Source organism: Oncorhynchus masou, chromosome 6 (genome assembly GCF_036934945.1).
Source record: "Oncorhynchus masou masou isolate Uvic2021 chromosome 6, UVic_Omas_1.1, whole genome shotgun sequence".
NCBI lineage: Eukaryota > Metazoa > Chordata > Actinopteri > Salmoniformes > Salmonidae > Oncorhynchus > Oncorhynchus masou.
This window is the reverse complement of record NC_088217.1, coordinates 50,625,264-50,647,007: the sequence shown is the minus strand read 5'-3', so window position 1 is coordinate 50,647,007 and position 21,744 is coordinate 50,625,264. Positions and strand designations below refer to the sequence as shown.

At 53.3% G+C, this 21,744-nt stretch overlaps 1 protein-coding gene across 3 annotated transcripts in view; it reads right to left on the bottom strand.

Annotated features, from left to right (window-relative positions):
* The window catches only part of LOC135542224 (voltage-dependent calcium channel subunit alpha-2/delta-2-like), a 261,612-nt gene that overhangs the window by 67,731 nt on the left and 172,137 nt on the right, over positions 1-21,744 (bottom strand). For 2 of the 3 annotated variants that reach the window (XM_064969028.1, XM_064969026.1), the window contains exon 5: positions 19,726-19,770. The exons of the other annotated variant lie outside the window; for it this stretch is intronic. In XM_064969028.1, coding sequence (XP_064825100.1) covers positions 19,726-19,770 — 45 coding nt within the window. The remainder of the gene's footprint in view (positions 1-19,725; positions 19,771-21,744) is intronic. 3 annotated transcript variants of the gene reach the window in all.

Genomic DNA, 21,744 nt, shown 5'->3' with positions numbered 1-21,744 from the left:
AGCACGGGAACAGGAGTAGAGCACGAGTACAGGAGACGAGCAAGGGTACAGAAGTAGAGCACGACTACAGAGGTAGAGCACGGTTACAGGAGTAGAGCATGAGTACAGGGGTAGAGCACGGGTACAGGAGTAGAGCAAAAGTAAAGGAGGAAAGGACGGGTACAGGAGTAGAGCACAGGTACAGGAGTAGAGCACGGGTGCAGGAGTAGAGAACGGGTAAAGGAGTAGAGCACGGGTACAGGAGTAGAACACAGGTACAGGAGAAGAGCACGGGTACAGGAGTAGAGCAAAAGTACAGGAGTAGAGCTCGAGGACAGGAGTAGAGCACGAGAATAGGAGAAGAGCACGGGTACAGGAGTAGAAAACGGGTACAGGAGAAGAGCACGGGGACAGGAGTAGAGCAAAAGTACAGGAGTAAAGCACAGGTACAGGAGTAGAGCACGTGTACAGGAGTAGAGCACAGGTACAGGAGTAGAGCTTGAGGACAGGAGTAGAGCACGAGGACAGGAGAAGAGCACAAGTACAGGAGTGGAGCACGAGTACAGGAGAAGAGCACGGGTACAGGAGTAGAGCACGAGAACAGAAGTAGAGCACGGCTACAGGAGTAAAGCATGGGTACAGGAGTAGAGCACGGGTACAGGAGTAGAGTAAAAGTACAGGAGTAAAGGACGGGTACAGGAGTAGAGCACGGGTACAGGAGTAGAGCATGGGTACAGGAGTAGAGAACGGGTACAGGAGTGCAGCAAAAGTACAGGAGTAAAGCACGGCTACAGGAGTAGAGCACGGGTACAGGAGTAGAGCACGAATACAGGGGTAGAGCACGGGTACAGGAGTAGAGCACGGGTACAGGAGTAGAACACAGGTAAAGGAGAAGAGCACGGGTACAGGAGAAGAGCAAAGGTACAGGAGTAGAGCAAAGGTACAGGAGTAGAGCACGGGAACAGGAGTAGAGCACGAGAACAGGTGTAGAGCACGGCTACAGGAGTAGAGCACAGGTACAGGAGTAGAGCACGGGTACACGAGTAGAGCACGGGTACAGGAGTAAAGCATGGGTACAGGAGTAGAGCACAGGTACAGGAGTAGAGTAAAAGTACAGGAGTAAAGGACGGGTACAGGAGTAGATCACGGGTACAGGAGTAGAGCACTGGTACAGGATTAGAGAACGGGTACAGGAGTGGAGCAAAAGTACAGGAGTAGAGCACGGGTACAGGAGTAGAGCACGAGTACAGGGGGAGAGCACGGGTACAGGAGTAGAGCACGGGTACAGGAGTAGAACACGGGTACAGGAGAAGAGCCCGGGTACAGGAGTAGAGCAAAAGTACAGGAGTAAAGCACAGGTACAGGAGGAGAGCACGGGTACAGGAGTAGAGCACGACGCCAGGAGAAGAGCACAAGTACAGGAGTGGAGCATGAGTACAGGATAAGAGCACAGGTACAGGGGTAGAGCACGGGTACAGGAGAAGAGCACGGGTACAGGAGTAAAGCAAAGGTACAGGAGTAGAGCACGGGTACAGGAATAGAGAACTGGTAAAGGAGTAGAGCACGGGGACAGGAGTAGAGCACGAGGACAGGAGAAGAGCACAAGTACAGGAGTGGAGCACGAGTACAGGAGAAGAGCACGGGTACAGGAGCAGAGCACGAGAACAGGAGTAGAGCACGGCTACAGGAGTAAAGCATGGGTACAGGAGTAGAGCACGGGTACAGGAGTAGAGTAAAAGTACAGGAGTAAAGGACGGGTACAGGAGTAGAGCACGGGTACAGGACTAGAGCACGGGTACAGGAGTAGAGAACGGGTACAGGAGTGCAGCAAAAGTACAGGAGTAAAGCACGGCTACAGGAGTAGAGCACGGGTACAGGAGTAGAGCATAAATACAGGGGTAGAGCACGGGTACAGGAGTAGAGCACGGGTACAGGAGTAGAACACGGGTACAGGAGAAGAGCACGGGTACAGGAGTAGAGCAAAAGTACAGGAGTAAAGCACAGGTACAGGAGTAGAGCACGGGTACAGGAGTAGAGCACAGGTACAGGAGTAGAGCATGAGGACAGGAGTAGAGCACGAGGACAGGAGAAGAGCACAAGTACAGGAGTGGAGCACGAGTACAGGAGAAGAGCACGGGTACAGGAGTAGAGCAAAAGTACAGGAGAAGAGCACGGGTACAGGAGTAGAGCACGGCTACAGGAGTAGAGCACGGGTACAGAAGTAGAGCACGTGTAAAGGAGTAGAGCACGAGGACAGGAGTAGAGCACGGCTACAGGAGTACAGGATGGCTACATGAGTAGAGCACGAGTACAGGAGTAGAGCACGAGGACAGGAGTAGAGTACGGTTACAGGAGTAGAGCACGGGTACAGGAGTAGGGCACGAGTACAGGAGTAGAGCACAAGAACAGGAGTAGAGCACGGCTACAGGAGTAGAGCACGGGTACAGGAGTAGAGCACGGGTACAGGAGTAGAGCACTGGTACAGGAGTAGAGCACAGGTACAGGAGTAGAGTAAAAGTACAGGAGTAAAGGTCGGGTACTGGAGTAGAGCACGGGTACAGGAGTAGAGCACGGGTACAGGAGTAGAGAACGGGTACAGGAGTAGAGCACAGGTACAGGAGTAGAACACGGGTACAGGAGAAGAGCCCGGGTACAGGAGAAGAGCATAAGTACAGGAGTGGAGCACGAGTACAGGCGAAGAGCACGGGTACAGGAGTAGAACAAAAGTACAGGAGAAGAGCACGGGTACAGGAGCAGAGCACGAGAACAGGAGTAGAGCACGGCTACAGGAGTAAAGCATGGGTACAGGAGTAGAGCACGGGGACAGGAGTAGAGTAAAAGTACAGGAGTAAAGGACGGGTACAGGAGTAGAGCACGGGTACAGGACTAGAGCACGGGTACAGGAGTAGAGAACGGGTACAGGAGTGCAGCAAAAGTACAGGAGTAAAGCACGGCTACAGGAGTAGAGCACGGGTACAGGAGTAGAGCACAAATACAGGGGTAGAGCACGGGTACAGGAGTAGAGCATGGGTACAGGAGTAGAACACGGGTACAGGAGAAGAGCACGGGTACAGGAGTAGAGCAAAAGTACAGGAGTAAAGCACAGGTACAGGAGTAGAGCACGGGTACAGGAGTAGAGCACAGGTACAGGAGTAGAGCATGAGGACAGGAGTAGAGCACGAGGACAGGAGAAGAGCACAAGTACAGGAGTGGAGCACGAGTACAGGAGAAGAGCACGGGTACAGGAGTAGAGCAAAAGTACAGGAGAAGAGCACGGGTACAGGAGTAGAGCACGAGTACAGGAGTAGAGCACGAGGACAGGAGTAGAGCACGGCTACAGGAGTAGAGCACGGGTACAGAAGTAGAGCACGTGTAAAGGAGTAGAGCACGAGGACAGGAGTAGAGCACGGCTACAGGAGTACAGGATGGCTACATGAGTAGAGCACGAGTACAGGAGTAGAGCACGAGGACAGGAGTAGAGTACGGTTACAGGAGTAGAGCACGGGTACAGGAGTAGGGCACGGGTACAGGAGTAGAGCACTGGTACAGGAGTAGAGCACAGGTACAGGAGTAGAGTAAAAGTACAGGAGTAAAGGTCGGGTACAGGAGTAGAGCACGGGTACAGGAGTAGAGCACAGGTACAGGAGTAGAGAACGGGTACAGGAGTAGAGCACGGGTACAGGAGTAGAACACGGGTACAGGAGAAGAGCCCGGGTACAGGAGAAGAGCATAAGTACAGGAGTGGAGCACGAGTACAGGCGAAGAGCACGGGTACAGGAGTAGAGCAAAAGTACAGGAGAAGAGCACGGGTACAGGAGCAGAGCACGAGAACAGGAGTAGAGCACGGCTACAGGAGTAAAGCATGGGTACAGGAGTAGAGCACGGGGACAGGAGTAGAGTAAAAGTACAGGAGTAGAGCACGAGGACAGGAGTAGAGCACGGTTACAGGAGTAGAGCACGGGTACAGGAGTAGGGCACGAGTACAGGAGTAGAGCACGAGAACAGGAGTAGAGCACGGCTACAGGAGTAGAGCACGGGTACAGGAGTAGAGCACGGGTACAGGAGTAGAGCACTGGTACAGGAGTAGAGCACAGGTACAGGAGTAGAGTAAAAGTACAGGAGTAAAGGCCGGGTACAGGAGTAGAGCACGGGTACAGGAGTAGAGCACGGGTACAGGAGAAGAGCACGGGTACAGGAGAAGAGCACGGGTAAAGGAGTAGAGCATGGATACAGGAGTGGAGCACAGGTACAGGAGAAGAGCACAGGTATATGGGTAGAGCACGGGTACAGGAGTAGAGCACGGCTACAAGAGTAGAGCACGGCGACAGGAGTAGAGCACGGGTACTGGAGTAGAGCACGGGTACAGGAGTAGAGTAAAAGTAAAGGAGTAAAGGACGGGTACAGGAGTAGAGCACGGGTACAGGAGTAGAGCACGGGTACAGGAGTAGAGAACGGGTACAGGAGTAGAGCACAGGTACAGGAGTAGAACACGGGTACAGGAGAAGAGCACGGGTACAGGAGTAGAGCAAAAGTACAGGAGTAAAGCACAGGTACAGGAGTAGAGCATGGGTACAGGAGTAGAGCACAGGTACAGGAGTAGAGCACGAGGACAGGAGTAGAGCACAAGGACAGGAGAAGAGAAGAGCACAATTACAGGAGTGGAGCACGAGTACAGGAGAAGAGCACGGGTACAGGAGTAGAGCACGAGGACAGGAGTAGAGCACGAGGACAGGAGTAGAGAACAAGTACAGGAGTGGAGCACGAGTACAGGAGTAGAGCACTGGTACAGGAGTAGAGCACAGGTACAGGAGTAGAGTAAAAGTACAGGAGGAAAGGCCGGGTACAGGAGTAGAGCACGGGTACAGGAGTAGAGCACGGGTACAGGAGTAGAGAACGGGTACAGGAGTAGAGCACGGGTACAGGAGTAGAACACGGGTACAGGAGAAGAGCCCGGGTACAGGAGTAGAGCAAGAGTACAGGAGTAAAGCACAGGTACAGGAGGAGAGCACGGGTACAGGAGTAGAGCACGAGGACAGGAGAAGAGCATAAGTACAGGAGTGGAGCACGAGTACAGGCGAAGAGCACGGGTACAGGAGTAGAGCAAAAGTACAGGAGAAGAGCACGGGTACAGGAGAAGAGCACGGGTAAAGGAGTTGAGCATGGATACAGGAGTGGAGCACAGGTACAGGAGAAGAGCACAGGTATATGGGTAGAGCACGGGTACAGGAGTAGAGCACGGCTACAAGAGTAGAGCACGGCGACAGGAGTAGAGCACGGGTACTGGAGTAGAGCACGGGTACAGGAGTAGAGTAAAAGTAAAGGAGTAAAGGACGGGTACAGGAGTAGAGCACGGGTACAGGAGTAGAGCACGGGTACAGGAGTAGAGAACGGGTACAGGAGTAGAGCACGAGGACAGGAGTAGAGCACAAGGACAGGAGAAGAGCACAATTACAGGAGTGGAGCACGAGTACAGGAGAAGAGCACGGGTACAGGAGTAGAGCACAAGGACAGGAGTAGAGCAAGAGGACAGGAGTAGAGAACAAGTACAGGAGTGGAGCACGAGTACAGGAGAAGAGCACGGGTACTTTAGTAGAGCAAAAGTACAGGAGAAGAGCACGGGTACAGGAGTAGAGCACGAGTACAGGAGTAGAGCACGAGGACAGGAGTAGAGCACGGCTACAGGAGTAGAGCACGGGTACAGAAGTAGAGCACGTGTAAAGGAGTAGAGCACGAGGACAGGAGTAGAGCACGGCTACAGGAGTACAGGATGGCTACATGAGTAGAGCACGAGTACAGGAGTAGGGCACGAGGACAGGAGTAGAGCACGGCTACAGGAGTAGAGCACGGGTACAGGAGTAGAGCACGAGGACAGGGACAGGGAGCACGGCTACAGGAGAGGAGCACAAGTACAGGAGTGGAGCACGAGTACAGGAGTAGAGCACGAGGACAGGAGTAGAGCCCGTGTACATGAGTAGAGCAAAGGCTCAGGAGTAGGGCAAAACTACAGGAGTAGAGCAAAGGTACATTAGTAGAGCAAAGGTACAGGAGTAGAGCACGGGAACAGGAGTAGAGCACGAGTACAGGAGACAAGCAAGGGTACAGAAGTAGAGCACGACTACAGAGGTAGAGCACGGGTACAAGAGTAGAGCACGGGTACAGGAGTAGGGCACGAGTACAGGAGTAGAGCACGAGAACAGGAGTAGAGCACGGTTACAGGAGTACAGCACGGGTACAGGAGTAGAGCACGGGTACAGGAGTAGAGCATGGGTACAGGAGTAGAGCACAGGTACAGGAGTAGAGTAAAAGTACAGGAGTAAATGCCGGGTACAGGAGTAGAGCACGGGTACAGGAGTAGAGCACGTGTACAGGAGTAGAGAACGGGGACAGGAGTAGAGCACGGGTACAGGAGTAGAACACGGGTACAGGAGAAGAGCCTGGGTACAGGAGTAGAGCAAGAGCATAGGAGTAAAGCACAGGTACAGGAGTAGAGCACGGGTACAGGAGTAGAGAACGGGTACAGGAGTGCAGCAAAAGTACAGGAGTAAAGCACGGCTACAGGAGTAGAGCACGAATACAGGGGTAGAGCATGGGTACAGGAGTAGAGCACGGGTACAGGAGTAGAGCAAGGGCTCAGGAGTAGAGCAAAAGTACAGGAGTAGAGCAAAGGTACAGGAGTAGAGCAAAGGTACAGGAGTAGAGCACGGGAACAGGAGTAGAGCACGAGTACAGGAGACAAGCAAGGGTATAGAAGTAGAGCACCACTACAGAGGTAGAGCACGGGTACAAGAGTAGAGCACGGGTACAGGAGTAGAGTAAAAGTAAAGGAGTAAAGGACGGGTACAGGAGTAGAGCACGGGTACAGGAGTAGAGCACGGGTACAGGAGTAGAGAACGGGTACAGGAGTAGAGAACGGGTACAGGAGTAGAACACGGGTACAGGAGAAGAGCACGGGTACAGGAGAAGAGCAAAAGTACAGGAGTAAAGCACAGGTACAGGAGTAGAGCATGGGTACAGGAGTAGAGCACAGGTACAGGAGTAGAGCACGAGGACAGGAGTAGAGCACAAGGACAGGAGAAGAGCACAATTACAGGAGTGGAGCAGGAGTACAGGAGTAGAGCACGAGGACAGGAGTAGAGCACGAGGACAGGAGTAGAGAACAAGTACAGGAGTGGAGCACGAGTACAGGAGAAGAGCACGGGTACTTTAGTAGAGCAAAAGTACAGGAGAAGAGCACGGGTACAGGAGTAGAGCACGAGTACAGGAGTAGAGCACGAGGACAGGAGTTGAGCACGGCTACAGGAGTAGAGCACGGGTACAGAAGTAGAGCACGTGTAAAGGAGTAGAGCACGAGGACAGGAATAGAGCACGGCTACAGGAGTACAGGATGGCTACATGAGTAGAGCACGAGTACAGGAGTAGGGCACGAGGACAGGAGTAGAGCACGGCTACAGGAGTAGAGCACGGGTACAGGAGTAGAGCACGAGGACAGGAGTAGAGCACGGCTACAGGAGAGGAGCACAAGTACAGGAGTGGAGCACGAGTACAGGAGTAGAGCACGAGGACAGGAGTAGAGCCCGTGTACATGAGTAGAGCAAAGGCTCAGGAGTAGGGCAAATCTACAGGAGTAGAGCAAAGGTACATTAGTAGAGCAAAGGTACAGGAGTAGAGCACGGGAACAGGAGTAGAGCACGAGTACAGGAGACAAGCAAGGGTACAGAAGTAGAGCACGACTACAGAGGTAGAGCACGGGTACAAGAGTAGAGCACGGGTACAGGAGTAGGGCACGAGTACAGGAGTAGAGCACGAGAACAGGAGTAGAGCACGGCTACAGGAGTACAGCACGGGTACAGGAGTAGAGCACGGGTACAGGAGTAGAGCACGGGTACAGGAGTAGAGCACAGGTACAGGAGTAGAGTAAAAGTACAGGAGTAAAGGCCGGGTACAGGAGTAGAGCACGGGTACAGGAGTAGAGCACGGGTACAGGAGTAGAGAACGGGGACAGGAGTAGAGCACGGGTACAGGAGTAGAACACGGGTACAGGAGAAGAGCCTGGGTACAGGAGTAGAGCAAGAGTATAGGAGTAAAGCACAGGTACAGGAGTAGAGCACGGGTACAGGAGTAGAGAACAGGTACAGGAGTGCAGCAAAAGTACAGGAGTAAAGCACGGCTACAGGAGTAGAGCACGAATACAGGGGTAGAGCACGGGTACAGGAGTAGAGCACGGGTACAGGAGTAGAGCAAGGGCTCAGGAGTAGAGCAAAAGTACAGGAGTAGAGCAAAGGTACAGGAGTAGAGCACGAGTACAAGAGACAAGCAATGGTACAGAAGTAGAGCACCACTACAGAGGTAGAGCACGGGTACAAGAGTAGAGCACAGGTACAGGAGTAGGGCACGGGTACAGGAGTAGAGCACGAGAACAGGTGTAGAGCACGGCTACAGGAGTAGAGCACGGGTGCAGGAGTAGAGCACAGGTACAGGAGTAGAGCACTGGTACAGGAGTAAAGCATGGGTACAGGAGTAGAGCACAGGTACAGGAGTAGAGTAAAAGTACAGGAGTAAAGGACGGGTACAGGAGTAGAGCACGGGTACAGGAGCAGAGCGCGGGTACAGGAGTAGAGAACGGGTACAGGAGTGGAGCAAAAGTACAGGAGTAAAGGACGGCTACAGGAGTAGAGCACGGGTACAGGAGTAGAGCACGGGTACAGGAGTAGAGCACGGGTACAGGATTAGAACACGGGTACAGGAGAAGAGCCCGGGTAGAGGAGTAGAGCAAAAGTACAGGAGTAAAGCACAGGTACAGGAGGAGAGCACGGGTACAGGAGTAGAGCACGAGGATAGGAGAAGAGCACAAGTACAGGAGTGGAGCACGAGTACAGGAGAAGAGCACGGGTACAGGAGTAGAGCAAAAGTACAGGAGAAGAGCACAGGTACAGGGTTAGAGCACGGGTACAGGAGTAAAGCAAAGGTACAGGAGTAGAACAAAGGTACAGGATAAGAGCACAGGTACAGGGGTAGAGCACGGGTACAAGAGAAGAGCACGGGTACAGGAGAAGAGCAAAAGTACAGGAGTAAAGCACAGGTACAGGAGTAGAGCATGGGTACAGGAGTAGAGCACAGGTACAGGAGTAGAGCACGAGGACAGGAGTAGAGCACAAGGACAGGAGAAGAGCACAATTACAGGAGTGGAGCACGAGTACAGGAGTAGAGCACGAGGACAGGAGTAGAGCACGAGGACAGGAGTAGAGAACAAGTACAGGAGTGGAGCACGAGTACAGTAGAAGAGCACGGGTACTTTAGTAGAGCAAAAGTACAGGAGAAGAGCACGGGTACAGGAGTAGAGCACGAGTACAGGAGTAGAGCACGAGGACAGGAGTTGAGCACGGCTACAGGAGTAGAGCACGGGTACAGAAGTAGAGCACGTGTAAAGGAGTAGAGCACGAGGACAGGAATAGAGCACGGCTACAGGAGTACAGGATGGCTACATGAGTAGAGCACGAGTACAGGAGTAGGGCACGAGGACAGGAGTAGAGCACGGCTACAGGAGTAGAGCACGGGTACAGGAGTAGAGCACGAGGACAGGAGTAGAGCACGGCTACAGGAGAGGAGCACAAGTACAGGAGTGGAGCACGAGTACAGGAGTAGAGCACGAGGACAGGAGTAGAGCCCGTGTACATGAGTAGAGCAAAGGCTCAGGAGTAGGGCAAATCTACAGGAGTAGAGCAAAGGTACATTAGTAGAGCAAAGGTACAGGAGTAGAGCACGGGAACAGGAGTAGAGCACGAGTACAGGAGACAAGCAAGGGTACAGAAGTAGAGCACGACTACAGAGGTAGAGCACGGGTACAAGAGTAGAGCACGGGTACAGGAGTAGGGCACGAGTACAGGAGTAGAGCACGAGAACAGGAGTAGAGCACGGCTACAGGAGTACAGCACGGGTACAGGAGTAGAGCACGGGTACAGGAGTAGAGCACGGGTACAGGAGTAGAGCACAGGTACAGGAGTAGAGTAAAAGTACAGGAGTAAAGGCCGGGTACAGGAGTAGAGCACGGGTACAGGAGTAGAGCACGGGTACAGGAGTAGAGAACGGGGACAGGAGTAGAGCACGGGTACAGGAGTAGAACACGGGTACAGGAGTAGAGCACGGGTACAGGAGTAGAGCAAGAGTATAGGAGTAAAGCACAGGTACAGGAGTAGAGCACGGGTACAGGAGTAGAGAACGGGTACAGGAGTGCAGCAAAAGTACAGGAGTAAAGCACGGCTACAGGAGTAGAGCACGAATACAGGGGTAGAGCACGGGTACAGGAGTAGAGCACGGGTACAGGAGTAGAGCAAGGGCTCAGGAGTAGAGCAAAAGTACAGGAGTAGAGCAAAGGTACAGGAGTAGAGCACAAGTACAAGAGACAAGCAATGGTACAGAAGTAGAGCACCACTACAGAGGTAGAGCACGGGTACAAGAGTAGAGCACAGGTACAGGAGTAGGGCACGGGTACAGGAGTAGAGCACGAGAACAGGTGTAGAGCACGGCTACAGGAGTAGAGCACGGGTGCAGGAGTAGAGCACAGGTACAGGAGTAGAGCACTGGTACAGGAGTAAAGCATGGGTACAGGAGTAGAGCACAGGTACAGGAGTAGAGTAAAAGTACAGGAGTAAAGGACGGGTACAGGAGTAGAGCACGGGTACAGGAGCAGAGCGCGGGTACAGGAGTAGAGAACGGGTACAGGAGTGGAGCAAAAGTACAGGAGTAAAGGACGGCTACAGGAGTAGAGCACGGGTACAGGAGTAGAGCACGGGTACAGGAGTAGAGCACGGGTACAGGATTAGAACACGGGTACAGGAGAAGAGCCCGGGTAGAGGAGTAGAGCAAAAGTACAGGAGTAAAGCACAGGTACAGGAGGAGAGCACGGGTACAGGAGTAGAGCACGAGGATAGGAGAAGAGCACAAGTACAGGAGTGGAGCACGAGTACAGGAGAAGAGCACGGGTACAGGAGTAGAGCAAAAGTACAGGAGAAGAGCACAGGTACAGGGTTAGAGCACGGGTACAGGAGTAAAGCAAAGGTACAGGAGTAGAACACAGGTACAGGATAAGAGCACAGGTACAGGGGTAGAGCACGGGTACAAGAGAAGAGCACGGGTACAGGAGTAAAGCAAAGGTACAGGAGTAGAGCACAGGTACAGGAGTAGATCACAGGTATATGGGTAGAGCACAGGTACAGGAGTAGAGCACGGCTTCAAGAGTAGAGCACGGGTACAGGAGTAGAGCACGGGTACAGGAGTAGAGCACGAGGACAGGAGTAGAGCACGGCTACAGGAGTAGAGCACAGGTACAGGAGTAGAGCACGGGTACAGGAGTAGAGCACAGGCAAAGGAGTAGAGCACAGGTACAGGAGTAGAGCACAGGTACAGGAGTAGAGAACGGGTACAGGAGTGGAGCAAAAGTACAGGAGTAAAGCACAGGTACAGGGATAGAGCACAGCTACAGGAGTAAAGCACGGGTACAGGAGTAGAGCACGAGAACAGGAACAGAGCATGGCTACAGGAGTAGAGCACAGGTACAGGAGTAGAGTAAAGGAACAGGAGTAAAGGCCTGGTACAGGAGTAGAGCACGGGTACAGGAGTAGAGCACAGCTACAGGAGTAGAGCACGGGTACAGGAGAAGAGCACGGGTACAGAAGTAGAGCACGGGTACAGGAGTAGAGCACGGGTACAGTAGTAGAGTAAAGGTACAGGAGTAAAGGCCTGGTACAGGAGTAGAGCACGGGTACAGGAGTAGAGAAAGGGTACAGGAGTGGAGCAAAAGTACAGGAGTAAAGCACAGGTATAGGGATAGAGCACAGCTACAGGAGTAAAGCACGGGTACAGGAGTAGAGCACGGGTACAGAAGTAGAGCACGAGTACAGGAGTAGAGCATGGGTACAGGAGTGGAGCAAATGCACAGGAGTAAAGCACGGGTACAGGAGTAGAGCAAAGGTACAGGAGTAGAGCACGGGTACAGGAGTAGAGCACGGGTACAGGAGTAGAACAAAAGTACAGGAGAAGAGCACGGGTACAGGAGTAGAGCACGGGTACAGGAGTAGAGCACAGGTACAGGAGTAGAGCACGAGGACAGGAGTAGAGCACGAGGACAGGAGAAGAGCACAAGTACAGGAATGGAGCATGAGTACAGGAGAAGAGCACGGGCACAGGAGTAGAGCAAAAGTACAGGAGAAGTGCACGGGTACAGGAGTAGAGCACGAGTACAGGAGTAGAGCACGAGGACAGGAGTAGAGCACGGCTACAGGAGTAGAGCACGGGTACAGGAGTAGAGCACGGGTACAGGAGTAGAGCACGGGTACAGGAGTAGAGCACGGGTACAGGAGTAGGGCACGGGTACAGGAGTAGAGCACGAGAACAGGAACAGAGCATGGCTACAGGAGTAGAGCACTGGTACAGGAGTAGAGTAAAGGAACAGGAGTAAAGGCCTGGTACAGGAGTAGAGCACGGGTACAGGAGTAGAGCACAGCTACAGGAGTAGAGCACGGGTACAGGAGAAGAGCACGGGTACAGAAGTAGAGCACGGGTACAGGAGTAGAGCACGGGTACAGTAGTAGAGTAAAGGTACAGGAGTAAAGGCCTGGTACAGGAGTAGAGCACGGGTACAGGAGTAGAGAACGGGTACAGGAGTGGAGCAAAAGTACAGGAGTAAAGCACAGGTACAGGGATAGAGCACAGCTACAGGAGTAAAGCACGGGTACAGGAGTAGAGCACGGGTACAGAAGTAGAGCACGAGTACAGGAGTAGAGCATGGGTACAGGAGTGGAGCAAATGCACAGGAGTAAAGCACGGGTACAGGAGTAGAGCACAGGTACAGGAGTAGAGCACGGGTACAGGAGTAGAGCACAGGTAAAGGAGTAGAGCACAGGTAAAGGAGTAGAGCACAGGCACAGGAGTAGAGCACGGGTACAGGAGTAGAGCACACGTACAGGAGTAGAGCACGAGGACAGGAGTAGAGCACGAGGACAGGAGAAGAGCACAAGTACAGGAGTGGAGCATGAGTACAGGAGAAGAGCACGGGCACAGGAGTAGAGCAAAAGTACAGGAGAAGAGCACGGGTACAGGAGTAGAGCACGGGTACAGGAGTAGAGCACGAGGACAGGAGTAGAGCACGGCTACAGGAGTAGAGCACGGCTACAGGAGTTGAGCACGGGTACAGAAGTAGAGCACGAGTAAAGGAGTAGAGCACGAGGACAGGAGTAGAGAACAGGTACAGGAGTAGAGCACGGGTACAGGAGTAGAGCTCAGCTACAGGAGTAGAGCACAGGTAAATGAGTAGAGCACAGGTACAGGAGTACACCACGGGTACTGGAGTAGAGCATGGGTGCAGGGGTAGAGCACAGGTAAAGGAGTAGAGCACAGGTACAGGAGTAGAGCACGGGTACAGGAGTAGAGCACAGGTACAGGAGTAGAGCACAGTTACAGGAGTAGAGCACGGGTACAGGAGTTGAGCACGGGTACAGGAGTAGAGCACAGGCAAAGGAGTAGAGCACAGGTACAGGAGTAGAGCACAGCTACAGGAGTAGAGCACGGGTACAGAAGTAGGGCACAAGTACAGGAGTGGAGCAAATGCACAGGAGTAAAGCACGGGTACAGGAGTAGAGCAAAGGTACAGGAGTAGAGCACGGGTACAGGAGTAGAGCACGGGTACAGGAGTAGAGCACAGGTACAGGAGTAGAGCACAGGTAAAGGAGTAGGGCACAGGTACAGGAGTAGAGCACAGGTACAGGAGTAGAGCACAGGTACAGGAGTAGAGCACGGGTACAGGAGTAGAGCACAGGTAAAGGAGTAGAGCACAGGTAAAGGAGTAGAGCACATGCACAATAGTAGAGCGCGGGTACAGGAGTAGAGCACAGGTACAGGAGTAGAGCACGAGGACAGGAGTAGAGCACGAGGACAGGAGAAGAGCATGAGTACAGGAGTGGAGCATGAGTACAGGAGAAGAGCACGGTCACAGGAGTAGAGCAAAAGTACAGGAGAAGAGCACGGGTACAGGAGTAGAGCACGGGTACAGGAGTAGAGCACAGGTACAGGAGTAGAGCACGAGGACAGGAGAAGAGCACAAGTACAGGAATGGAGCATGAGTACAGGAGAAGAGCACAGGCACAGGAGTAGAGCAAAAGTACAGGAGAAGTGCACGGGTACAGGAGTATAGCACGAGTACAGGAGTAGAGCACGAGGACAGGAGTAGAGCACGGCTACAGGAGTAGAGCACAGGTACAGGAGTAGAGCACGGGTACAGGAGTAGAGCACAGGCAAAGGAGTAGAGCACAGGTACAGGAGTAGAGCACAGGTACAGGAGTAGAGAACGGGTACAGGAGTGGAGCAAAAGTACAGGAGTAAAGCACAGGTACAGGGATAGAGCACAGCTACAGGAGTAAAGCACGGGTACAGGAGTAGAGCACGGGTACAGAAGTAGAGCACGAGTACAGGAGTAGAGCATGGGTACAGGAGTGGAGCAAATGCACAGGAGTAAAGCACGGGTGGGAGTGGGTGAGAGGAAGGGATAGAGGAAGGAAGCAGTGGGTGAGCGGAAGGGATAGAGGAAGGAAGCAGTGGGTGAGAGGAAGGGATAGAGGAAGGAAGCAGTGGGTGAGAGGAAGGGATAGAGGGAGGGATAGAGTAGGGAAGCAGTGGGTGAGAGGAAGGGATAGAGGGAGGAAGGAAGCAGTGGGTGAGAGGAAGGGATAGAGGGAGGAAGCAGTGGGTGAGAGGAAGGGATAGAGGGAGGAAGGAAGCAGTGGGCGAGAGGAAGGGATAGAGGGAGGGATAGAGGAAGGGTTAGAGGAGGGAAGCAGTGGTTGAGAGGAAGGGATAGAGGGAAGAAGGAAGCAGTGGGTGAAAGGAAGGGATAGAGGAAGGGATAGAGGGAGGGATAGAGGAAGGGATAGAGGGAGGGATAGAGGAAGTGATAGAGGGAGGAAGCAGTGGGTGACAGGAAGGGATAGAGGAAGGGATAGAGGGAGGGATAGAGGAAGGGATAGAGGGAGGGATAGAGGAAGGGATAGAGGGAGGAAGCAGTGGGTGAGAGGAAGGGATAGAGGGAGGTAGGAAGCGGTGGGTGAGAGGAAGGGATAGAGGGAGGGATAGAGGAAGGGATAGAGGAAGGGATAGAGGAAGGGCTAGAGGGAGGGATAGAGGAAGGGATAGAGGGAGGGATAGAGGAAGGGATAGAGGAAATGATAGAGGAAGGGATAGAGGGGGGGATAGAGGAAGGGATAGAGGGAGGGATAGAGGGAGGGATAGAGGAAGGGATAGAGGAGGGAAGCAGTGAGTGAGAGGAAGGGATAGAGGAAGGGATAGAGGGAGGGATAGAGGAAGGGAAGCAATGGGTGAGAGGAAGGGATAGAGGGAGGGATAGAGGAAGGGATAGAGGGAGGGATAGAGGAAGGGATAGAGGGAAGAAGCAGTGGGTGAGAGGAAGGGATAGAGGGAGGGATAGAGGGAGGGATAGAGGAAGGGATAGAGGAGGGAAGCAATGGGTGAGAGGAAGGGATAGAGGGAGGGATAGAGGAAGGGATAGAGGGAGGGATAGAGGAAGGGATAGAGGGAAGAAGCAGTGGGTGAGAGGAAGGGATAGAGGGAGGGATAGAGGAAGGGATAGAGGAAGGGATAGAGGAAGGGATAGAGGGAGGGATAGAGGAAGGGATAGAGGGAGGGATAGAGGAAGGGATAGAGGAGGGAAGCAGTGGGTGAGAGGAAGGGATAGAGGGAGGTATAGAGGAAGCGATAGAGGGAGGGATAGAGGAAGGGATAGAGGAAGGGATAGAGGGAAGAAGCAGTGGGTGAGAGGAAGGGATAGAGGGAGGGATAGAGGAAGGGATAGAGGAAGGGATAGAGGAAGGGATAGAGGGAGGGATAGAGGAAGGGATAGAGGGAGGGATAGAGGAAGGGATAGAGGAAGGGATAAAGGAAGGGATAGAGAGAGGGATAGAGGAAGGGATAGAGGGAGGGATAGAGGGAGGGATAGAGGAAGGGATAGAGGAGGGAAGCAGTGGGTGAGAGGAAGGGATAGAGGGAGGGATAGAGGAAGCGATAGAGGGAGGGATAGAGGAAGGGATAGAGGAAGGGATAGAGGGAAGAAGCAGTGGGTGAGAGGAAGGGATAGAGGGAGGGATAGAGGAAGGGATAGAGGAAGGGATAGAGGAAGGGATAGAGGGAGGGATAGAGGAAGGGATAGAGGGAGGGATAGAGGAATGGATAGAGGAAGGGATAAAGGAAGGGATAGAGGGAGGGATAGAGGGAGGGATAGAGGAAGGGATAGAGGAGGGAAGCAGTGAGTGAGAGGAAGGGATAGAGGGAGGGATAGAGGAAGGGATAGAGGGAGGAAGGAAGCAGTGGGTGAGAGTAAGGGATAGAGGAAGGGATATAGGGAGGGATAGAGGAAGGGATAGAGGAGGGAAGCAATGGGTGAGAGGAAGGGATAGAGGGAGGGATAGAGGAAGGGATAGAGGGAAGAAGCAGTGGGTGAGAGGAAGGGATAGAGGGAGGGATAGAGGAAGGGATAGAGGGAGGGATAGAGGAAGGGATAGAGGAAGGGATAGAGGGAGGGATAGAGGAAGGGATAGAGGAAGGGATAGAGGGAGGGATAGAGGAAGGGATAGAGGAAGGGATAGAGGGAAGGATAGAGGGAGGGATAGAGGAAGGGATAGAGGGAGGGATAGAGGAAGGGATAGAGGAGGGAAGCAATGGGTGAGAGGAAGGGATAGAGGGAGGGAAAGAGGAAGGGATAGAGGGAGGGATAGAGGAAAGGATAGAGGGAGGGATAGAGGAAGGGATAGAGGGAGGGATAGAGGAATGGATAGAGGAGGGAAGCAGTGGGTGAGAGGAAGGGGTAGAGGAAGGGATAGAGGAAGGGATAGAGGGAGGGATAGAGGAAGGGATAGAGGGAGGGATAGAGGGAGGGATAGAAGGAGGGATAGAGGGAGGGTTAGAGGAAGGGATAGAGGGAGGGATAGAGGAAGGGATAGAGGGAGGGATAGAGGAAGGGATAGAGGAGGGAAGCAGTGGGTGAGAGGAAGGGATAGAGGGAAGAAGGAAGCAGGTAGCGAGAGGAAGGGATAGAGGAAGGGATAGAGGGAGGGATAGAGGAAGGGATAGAGGGAAGAAGCAGTGGGTGAGAGGAAGGGATAGAGGGAGGGATAGAGGAAGGGATAGAGGGAGGGATAGAGGAAGGGATAGAGGAAGGGATAGAGGGAGGGATAGAGGAAGGGATAGAGGAAGGGATAGAGGGAGGGATAGAGGAAGGGATAGAGGAAGGGATAGAGGGAAGGATAGAGGGAGGGATAGAGGAAGGGATAGAGGGAGGGATAGAGGAAGGGATAGAGGAGGGAAGCAATGGGTGAGAGGAAGGGATAGAGGGAGGGAAAGAGGAAGGGATAGAGGGAGGGATAGAGGAAAGGATAGAGGGAGGGATAGAGGAAGGGATAGAGGGAGGGATAGAGGAATGGATAGAGGAGGGAAGCAGTGGGTGAGAGGAAGGGGTAGAGGAAGGGATAGAGGAAGGGATAGAGGGAGGGATAGAGGAAGGGATAGAGGGAGGGATAGAGGGAGGGATAGAAGGAGGGATAGAGGGAGGGTTAGAGGAAGGGATAGAGGGAGGGATAGAGGAAGGGATAGAGGGAGGGATAGAGGAAGGGATAGAGGAGGGAAGCAGTGGGTGAGAGGAAGGGATAGAGGGAAGAAGGAAGCAGGTAGCGAGAGGAAGGGATAGAGGAAGGGATAGAGCGAGGGATAGAGGAAGGGATAGAGGAAGGAAGCAGTGTGTGAGAGGAAGGGATAGAGGAAGGGATAGAGGAAGGGATAGAGGGAGGGATAGAGGAAGGGATAGAGGGAGGGATAGAGGAAGGGATAGAGGAAGGGATAGAGGAAGGGATAGAGGGAGGGATAGAGGAAGGGATAGAGGAAGGGATAGAGGAGGGAAGCAGTGTGTGAGAGGAAGGGATAGAGGAAGGGATAGAGGAAGGGATAGAGGGAGGGATAGAGGAAGGGATAGAGGGAGGGATAGAGGAAGGGATAGAGGAAGGGATAGAGGAAGGGATAGAGGGAGGGATAGAGAAAGGGATAGAGGAAGGGATAGAGGAAGGGATAGAGGAGGGAAGCAGTGGGTGAGAGGAAGGGATAGAGGAGGGAAGCAGTGGGTGAGAGGAAGGGATAGAGGAGGGAAGCAGTGGGTGAGAGGAAGGGATAGAGGAGGGAAGCAGTGGGCAGCTCAACCACCATGGAAAGTTCGAACAGGTCTCTGGACATAATGGAGTTTTTTTGTCAAGGAACCAAAGGCGGACATTAGTATCTGTTTTGAACTAGCCAGGCTGGCATGGTGGTTGACCTCAGGATGACCTCTAGCAGTGTGCTGGGATAAGCTTGAGGTGGCGAGGCAAGGGTCATGGGGTGTGTCAAGGGCTCGGCCTCAGCAGCGACCATGTTAATGATGACCGATGTCCTCCAATTAGACGTGCTGACAGGCCCTAAAGTGCTGTGTCATTAATCACGAGGGCCGCCTTGAACACCGAGAAAATCATGCCGTGATTTATAGCATAGCTAGCTCCTCTGTCTGTCTGTCCCCACATTTCTCTCTTTCTCTCCCACATCTCCATCTCTTTCTCCTCTGCCTCTCTTCATCTCTTTCTCTCTCTCCTTCATGTCTCTCACTTTCTCTCTCCTCCATATCTTTCTTTCTCTCTCTCCAACTCTCTCTCTCTCTTCCGCCTCTCTTCATCTCTTTCTCCCTCTCCTTCATATCTCTCTATCTATGTCTCTCTCTCCTTCCTCTCTCTCCATATCTTTCTCTCTCTTCAACTCTCTCTCTCTCCTCCATCTCCTTCTCTCTCCTCAATCTCTCTCCGCCTCTTTCTCTCTCTCCTCCATCCCTCTCCATCTCTCCATCTCCTTCTCTATCCGCCTCTCCATCTCTCTCTCTCTCTCTCTCTCTCTCTCTCCATCTCTCCCTCCTCATTCCTTCCTTCCCTTTGTGCTTAGGTGACCTAGAGAATTCTTGGATTTGGTTCTGATAGCTAATCAATCAGGTGGCCTGGTACAGTAGCACAAAGCGGCGTGTGACCTGAACACCCCCCGGAAGGACTATTGACTGTTCCCAGACCTGAAATCTGTCTGTCTATGATAGTTACTGTATAGCTACTTATGAATTGGTACTGGGAGCCTACATTGATTTGTGGTTGGGTGTTCCATGGCCTTGCATTGTGGCATTGGACGAGGTAAAACACAAGGAGAGGGGTGCTGAAGTCCAGAGTTTGACTGAATCTCTTGGGAGGAGAGTAGGAGCTGCAGTCACTGTCACATGCACAGTAAACACGTGGGGTTAAATTACTCCGTAAGCGACAAGGGTTAGGTACTTCCGTTTTGAGTTAGTCATTTAAATTCACCAGGGTTCGGGAAAGTTGAGGTTAGGTACGAGGTACTCGACAGTTGGGGTGAGGGCACTTCAAGGTTTGACAGGTGAGGTTTAGGCATAGTTCGGGACAGGGAGGGTAGGTACTCCAGGGTTTGACCGAATCTCTTGGTAGGACATTTAGTGGGAGCTTGGTCACATGCATGGTGCTGGTTCCAGCCCTGTAACACTCAACACTCAACAGTCACAGGAGTCTCACCAGTGCACTAACACACACAGACAGCCCGTGTGCCTGTGACCAGGGTGACAACAAGACGTACAGGGGAGCAGGACGGGCAGGACTTGGGAGGACATACCGCTGTACTCACATAGTCTGATTCCGCTTTCGAATCATAGTACTCCATGTCGCTCTCCTGCGCCGCAAAAGAAAGGTGGAGAGAGAGGTGATGAGAGAAGATATAGCAGTGACTATGTCCTCGATGCTCTTCCGCCGTTGTAAGCTGTATGGAGATGTCAAGGTTATATTCAGACACACTAGACAGCATGAGAATATAATCAGCATCACAGAACACCGGGGAGGTAGTGCGATGAAAGATGGGGCTGTTGAATGGAGCTGTGTGTGGCAGATTTCTGAGACACGCTGTGTTCTAACGCAGCCGGGATGCTATCTAGCAGTGCTGTGACGCAATGGGAAATACAGGGCTGTATGCACGGCATGCCTTACTATGGTGCAGTGGTTGGTAGCTGCATTTAGGATGAGTACAGAGTGCTATATTGGGATATGAGTGGAATGTGCTAGCATTGTTCCCTAGCGCTCTTATCCACTGCTTATTGTCTGTCGAGTTCATGGTAAACGGCAGCTCTCTCATCTCAGAGGAGAAAGAAAAGAGAGAGAGAGAGAACAGGATGGAAGCCAAGTTCATGGCAGCACACTCCCTGTACGCACCAGCCCCACCCTTATCTCCTGTGGAGGGAGGTACATGGTGCGGGCATGCCAGGGCTGTGTGCGGCGTGGTGCGGCTTCCGTTTGTGGGGCCCGCCTCATTACCATTTCGGAGGGAGACAGGGTGGGGATGCGCACTCAAGGGCGCGGGAGTGACTGGCTCTCCCCCTGTGGAGGAGCTCTGGTCCTACTCTGGCTCTCCCCCTGTGGAGGAGCTCTGGTCCTAATCTGGCTCTCCCCCTGTGGAGGAGCTCTGGTCCTGCTCTGGCTCTCCCCCTGTGGAGGAGCTCTGGTCCTACTCTGACTCTCCCATGGTGGAGGAGCTCTGGTCCTACTCTGACTCTCCCCCTGGAGGAGGAGCTCTGGTCCTAGTCTGACAATCCCCCTGGTGGAGAAGCTCTGGTCCTACTCTGATACTCCCCCTGTGGAGGAGCTCTGGTCCTACTTTGAATCTCCCCCTGTGGAGGAGCTCTGGTCCTACTCTGGCTCTCCCCCTGTGGAGGAGCTCTGGTCCTGCTCTGGCTCTCCCCCTGTGGAGGAGCTCTGGTCCTACTCTGTCTCTCCCCCTGTGGAGGGTTTCTGGTCCTACTCTGACTCTCCCCCTGTGGAGGAGCTCTGGTACTACTCTGACTCTCCCCCTGGTGGAGGAGCTCTGGTCCTACTCTGACTCTCCCCCTGTGGAGGAGCTCTGGTCCAGCTCTCACTCTCCCCCTGGTGGAGGAGCTCTGGTCCTACTCTGACTCTCCCCCTGTGGAGGAGCTCTGGTCCAGCTCTGACTCTCCCCCTGGTGGAGGAGCTCTGGTCCTACTCTGACACTCCCCCTGTGGAGGAGCTCTGGTCCTACTCTGGCTCTCCCCCTGTGGAGGAGCTCTGTCCAGCTCTGACTCTCCCCCTGGTGGAGGAGCTCTGGTCCTAATCTGACTCTCCCCCTGTGGAGGAGCTCTGGTCCTACTCTGGCTCTCCCCCTGTGGAGGAGCTCTGGTCCTGCTCTGGCTCTCCCCTGGTGGAGGAGCTCTGGTCCTGCTCTGGCTGAGAGAGCCCTCCACACACACTCATATGCCCACAACCGCCCACTGCTCTCTCACCCCTTCTCTTTCTCTCTACCATTGTCTTTTCCTCTTGCAGTCACCCACACTCTCTCTCTATTCCACTCTCTCACTCTTTCACTCTTTCACTCTCTGTCTCTCTGTCTCTGTCTCTGTCTCTCTCTCTCTCTCTCTCTCCCTCTCTTTGAGACACTCCAGACCACATGTGACCATGACCAGAGCCCAGGCTGACCTCCAGCACTAATCAGGGAGTCAGTCATCAGCCAACTAAGACCGGCTCAGCTCAGTCCCAAACAACCCACACAGACAGAAAGCCACACAGCCTGACTCAAACTCCTATTGACACTAAACATGAGACAGGCCTTGCCCGGACACCGCTCCTGTCCTTGGGAGCGGCA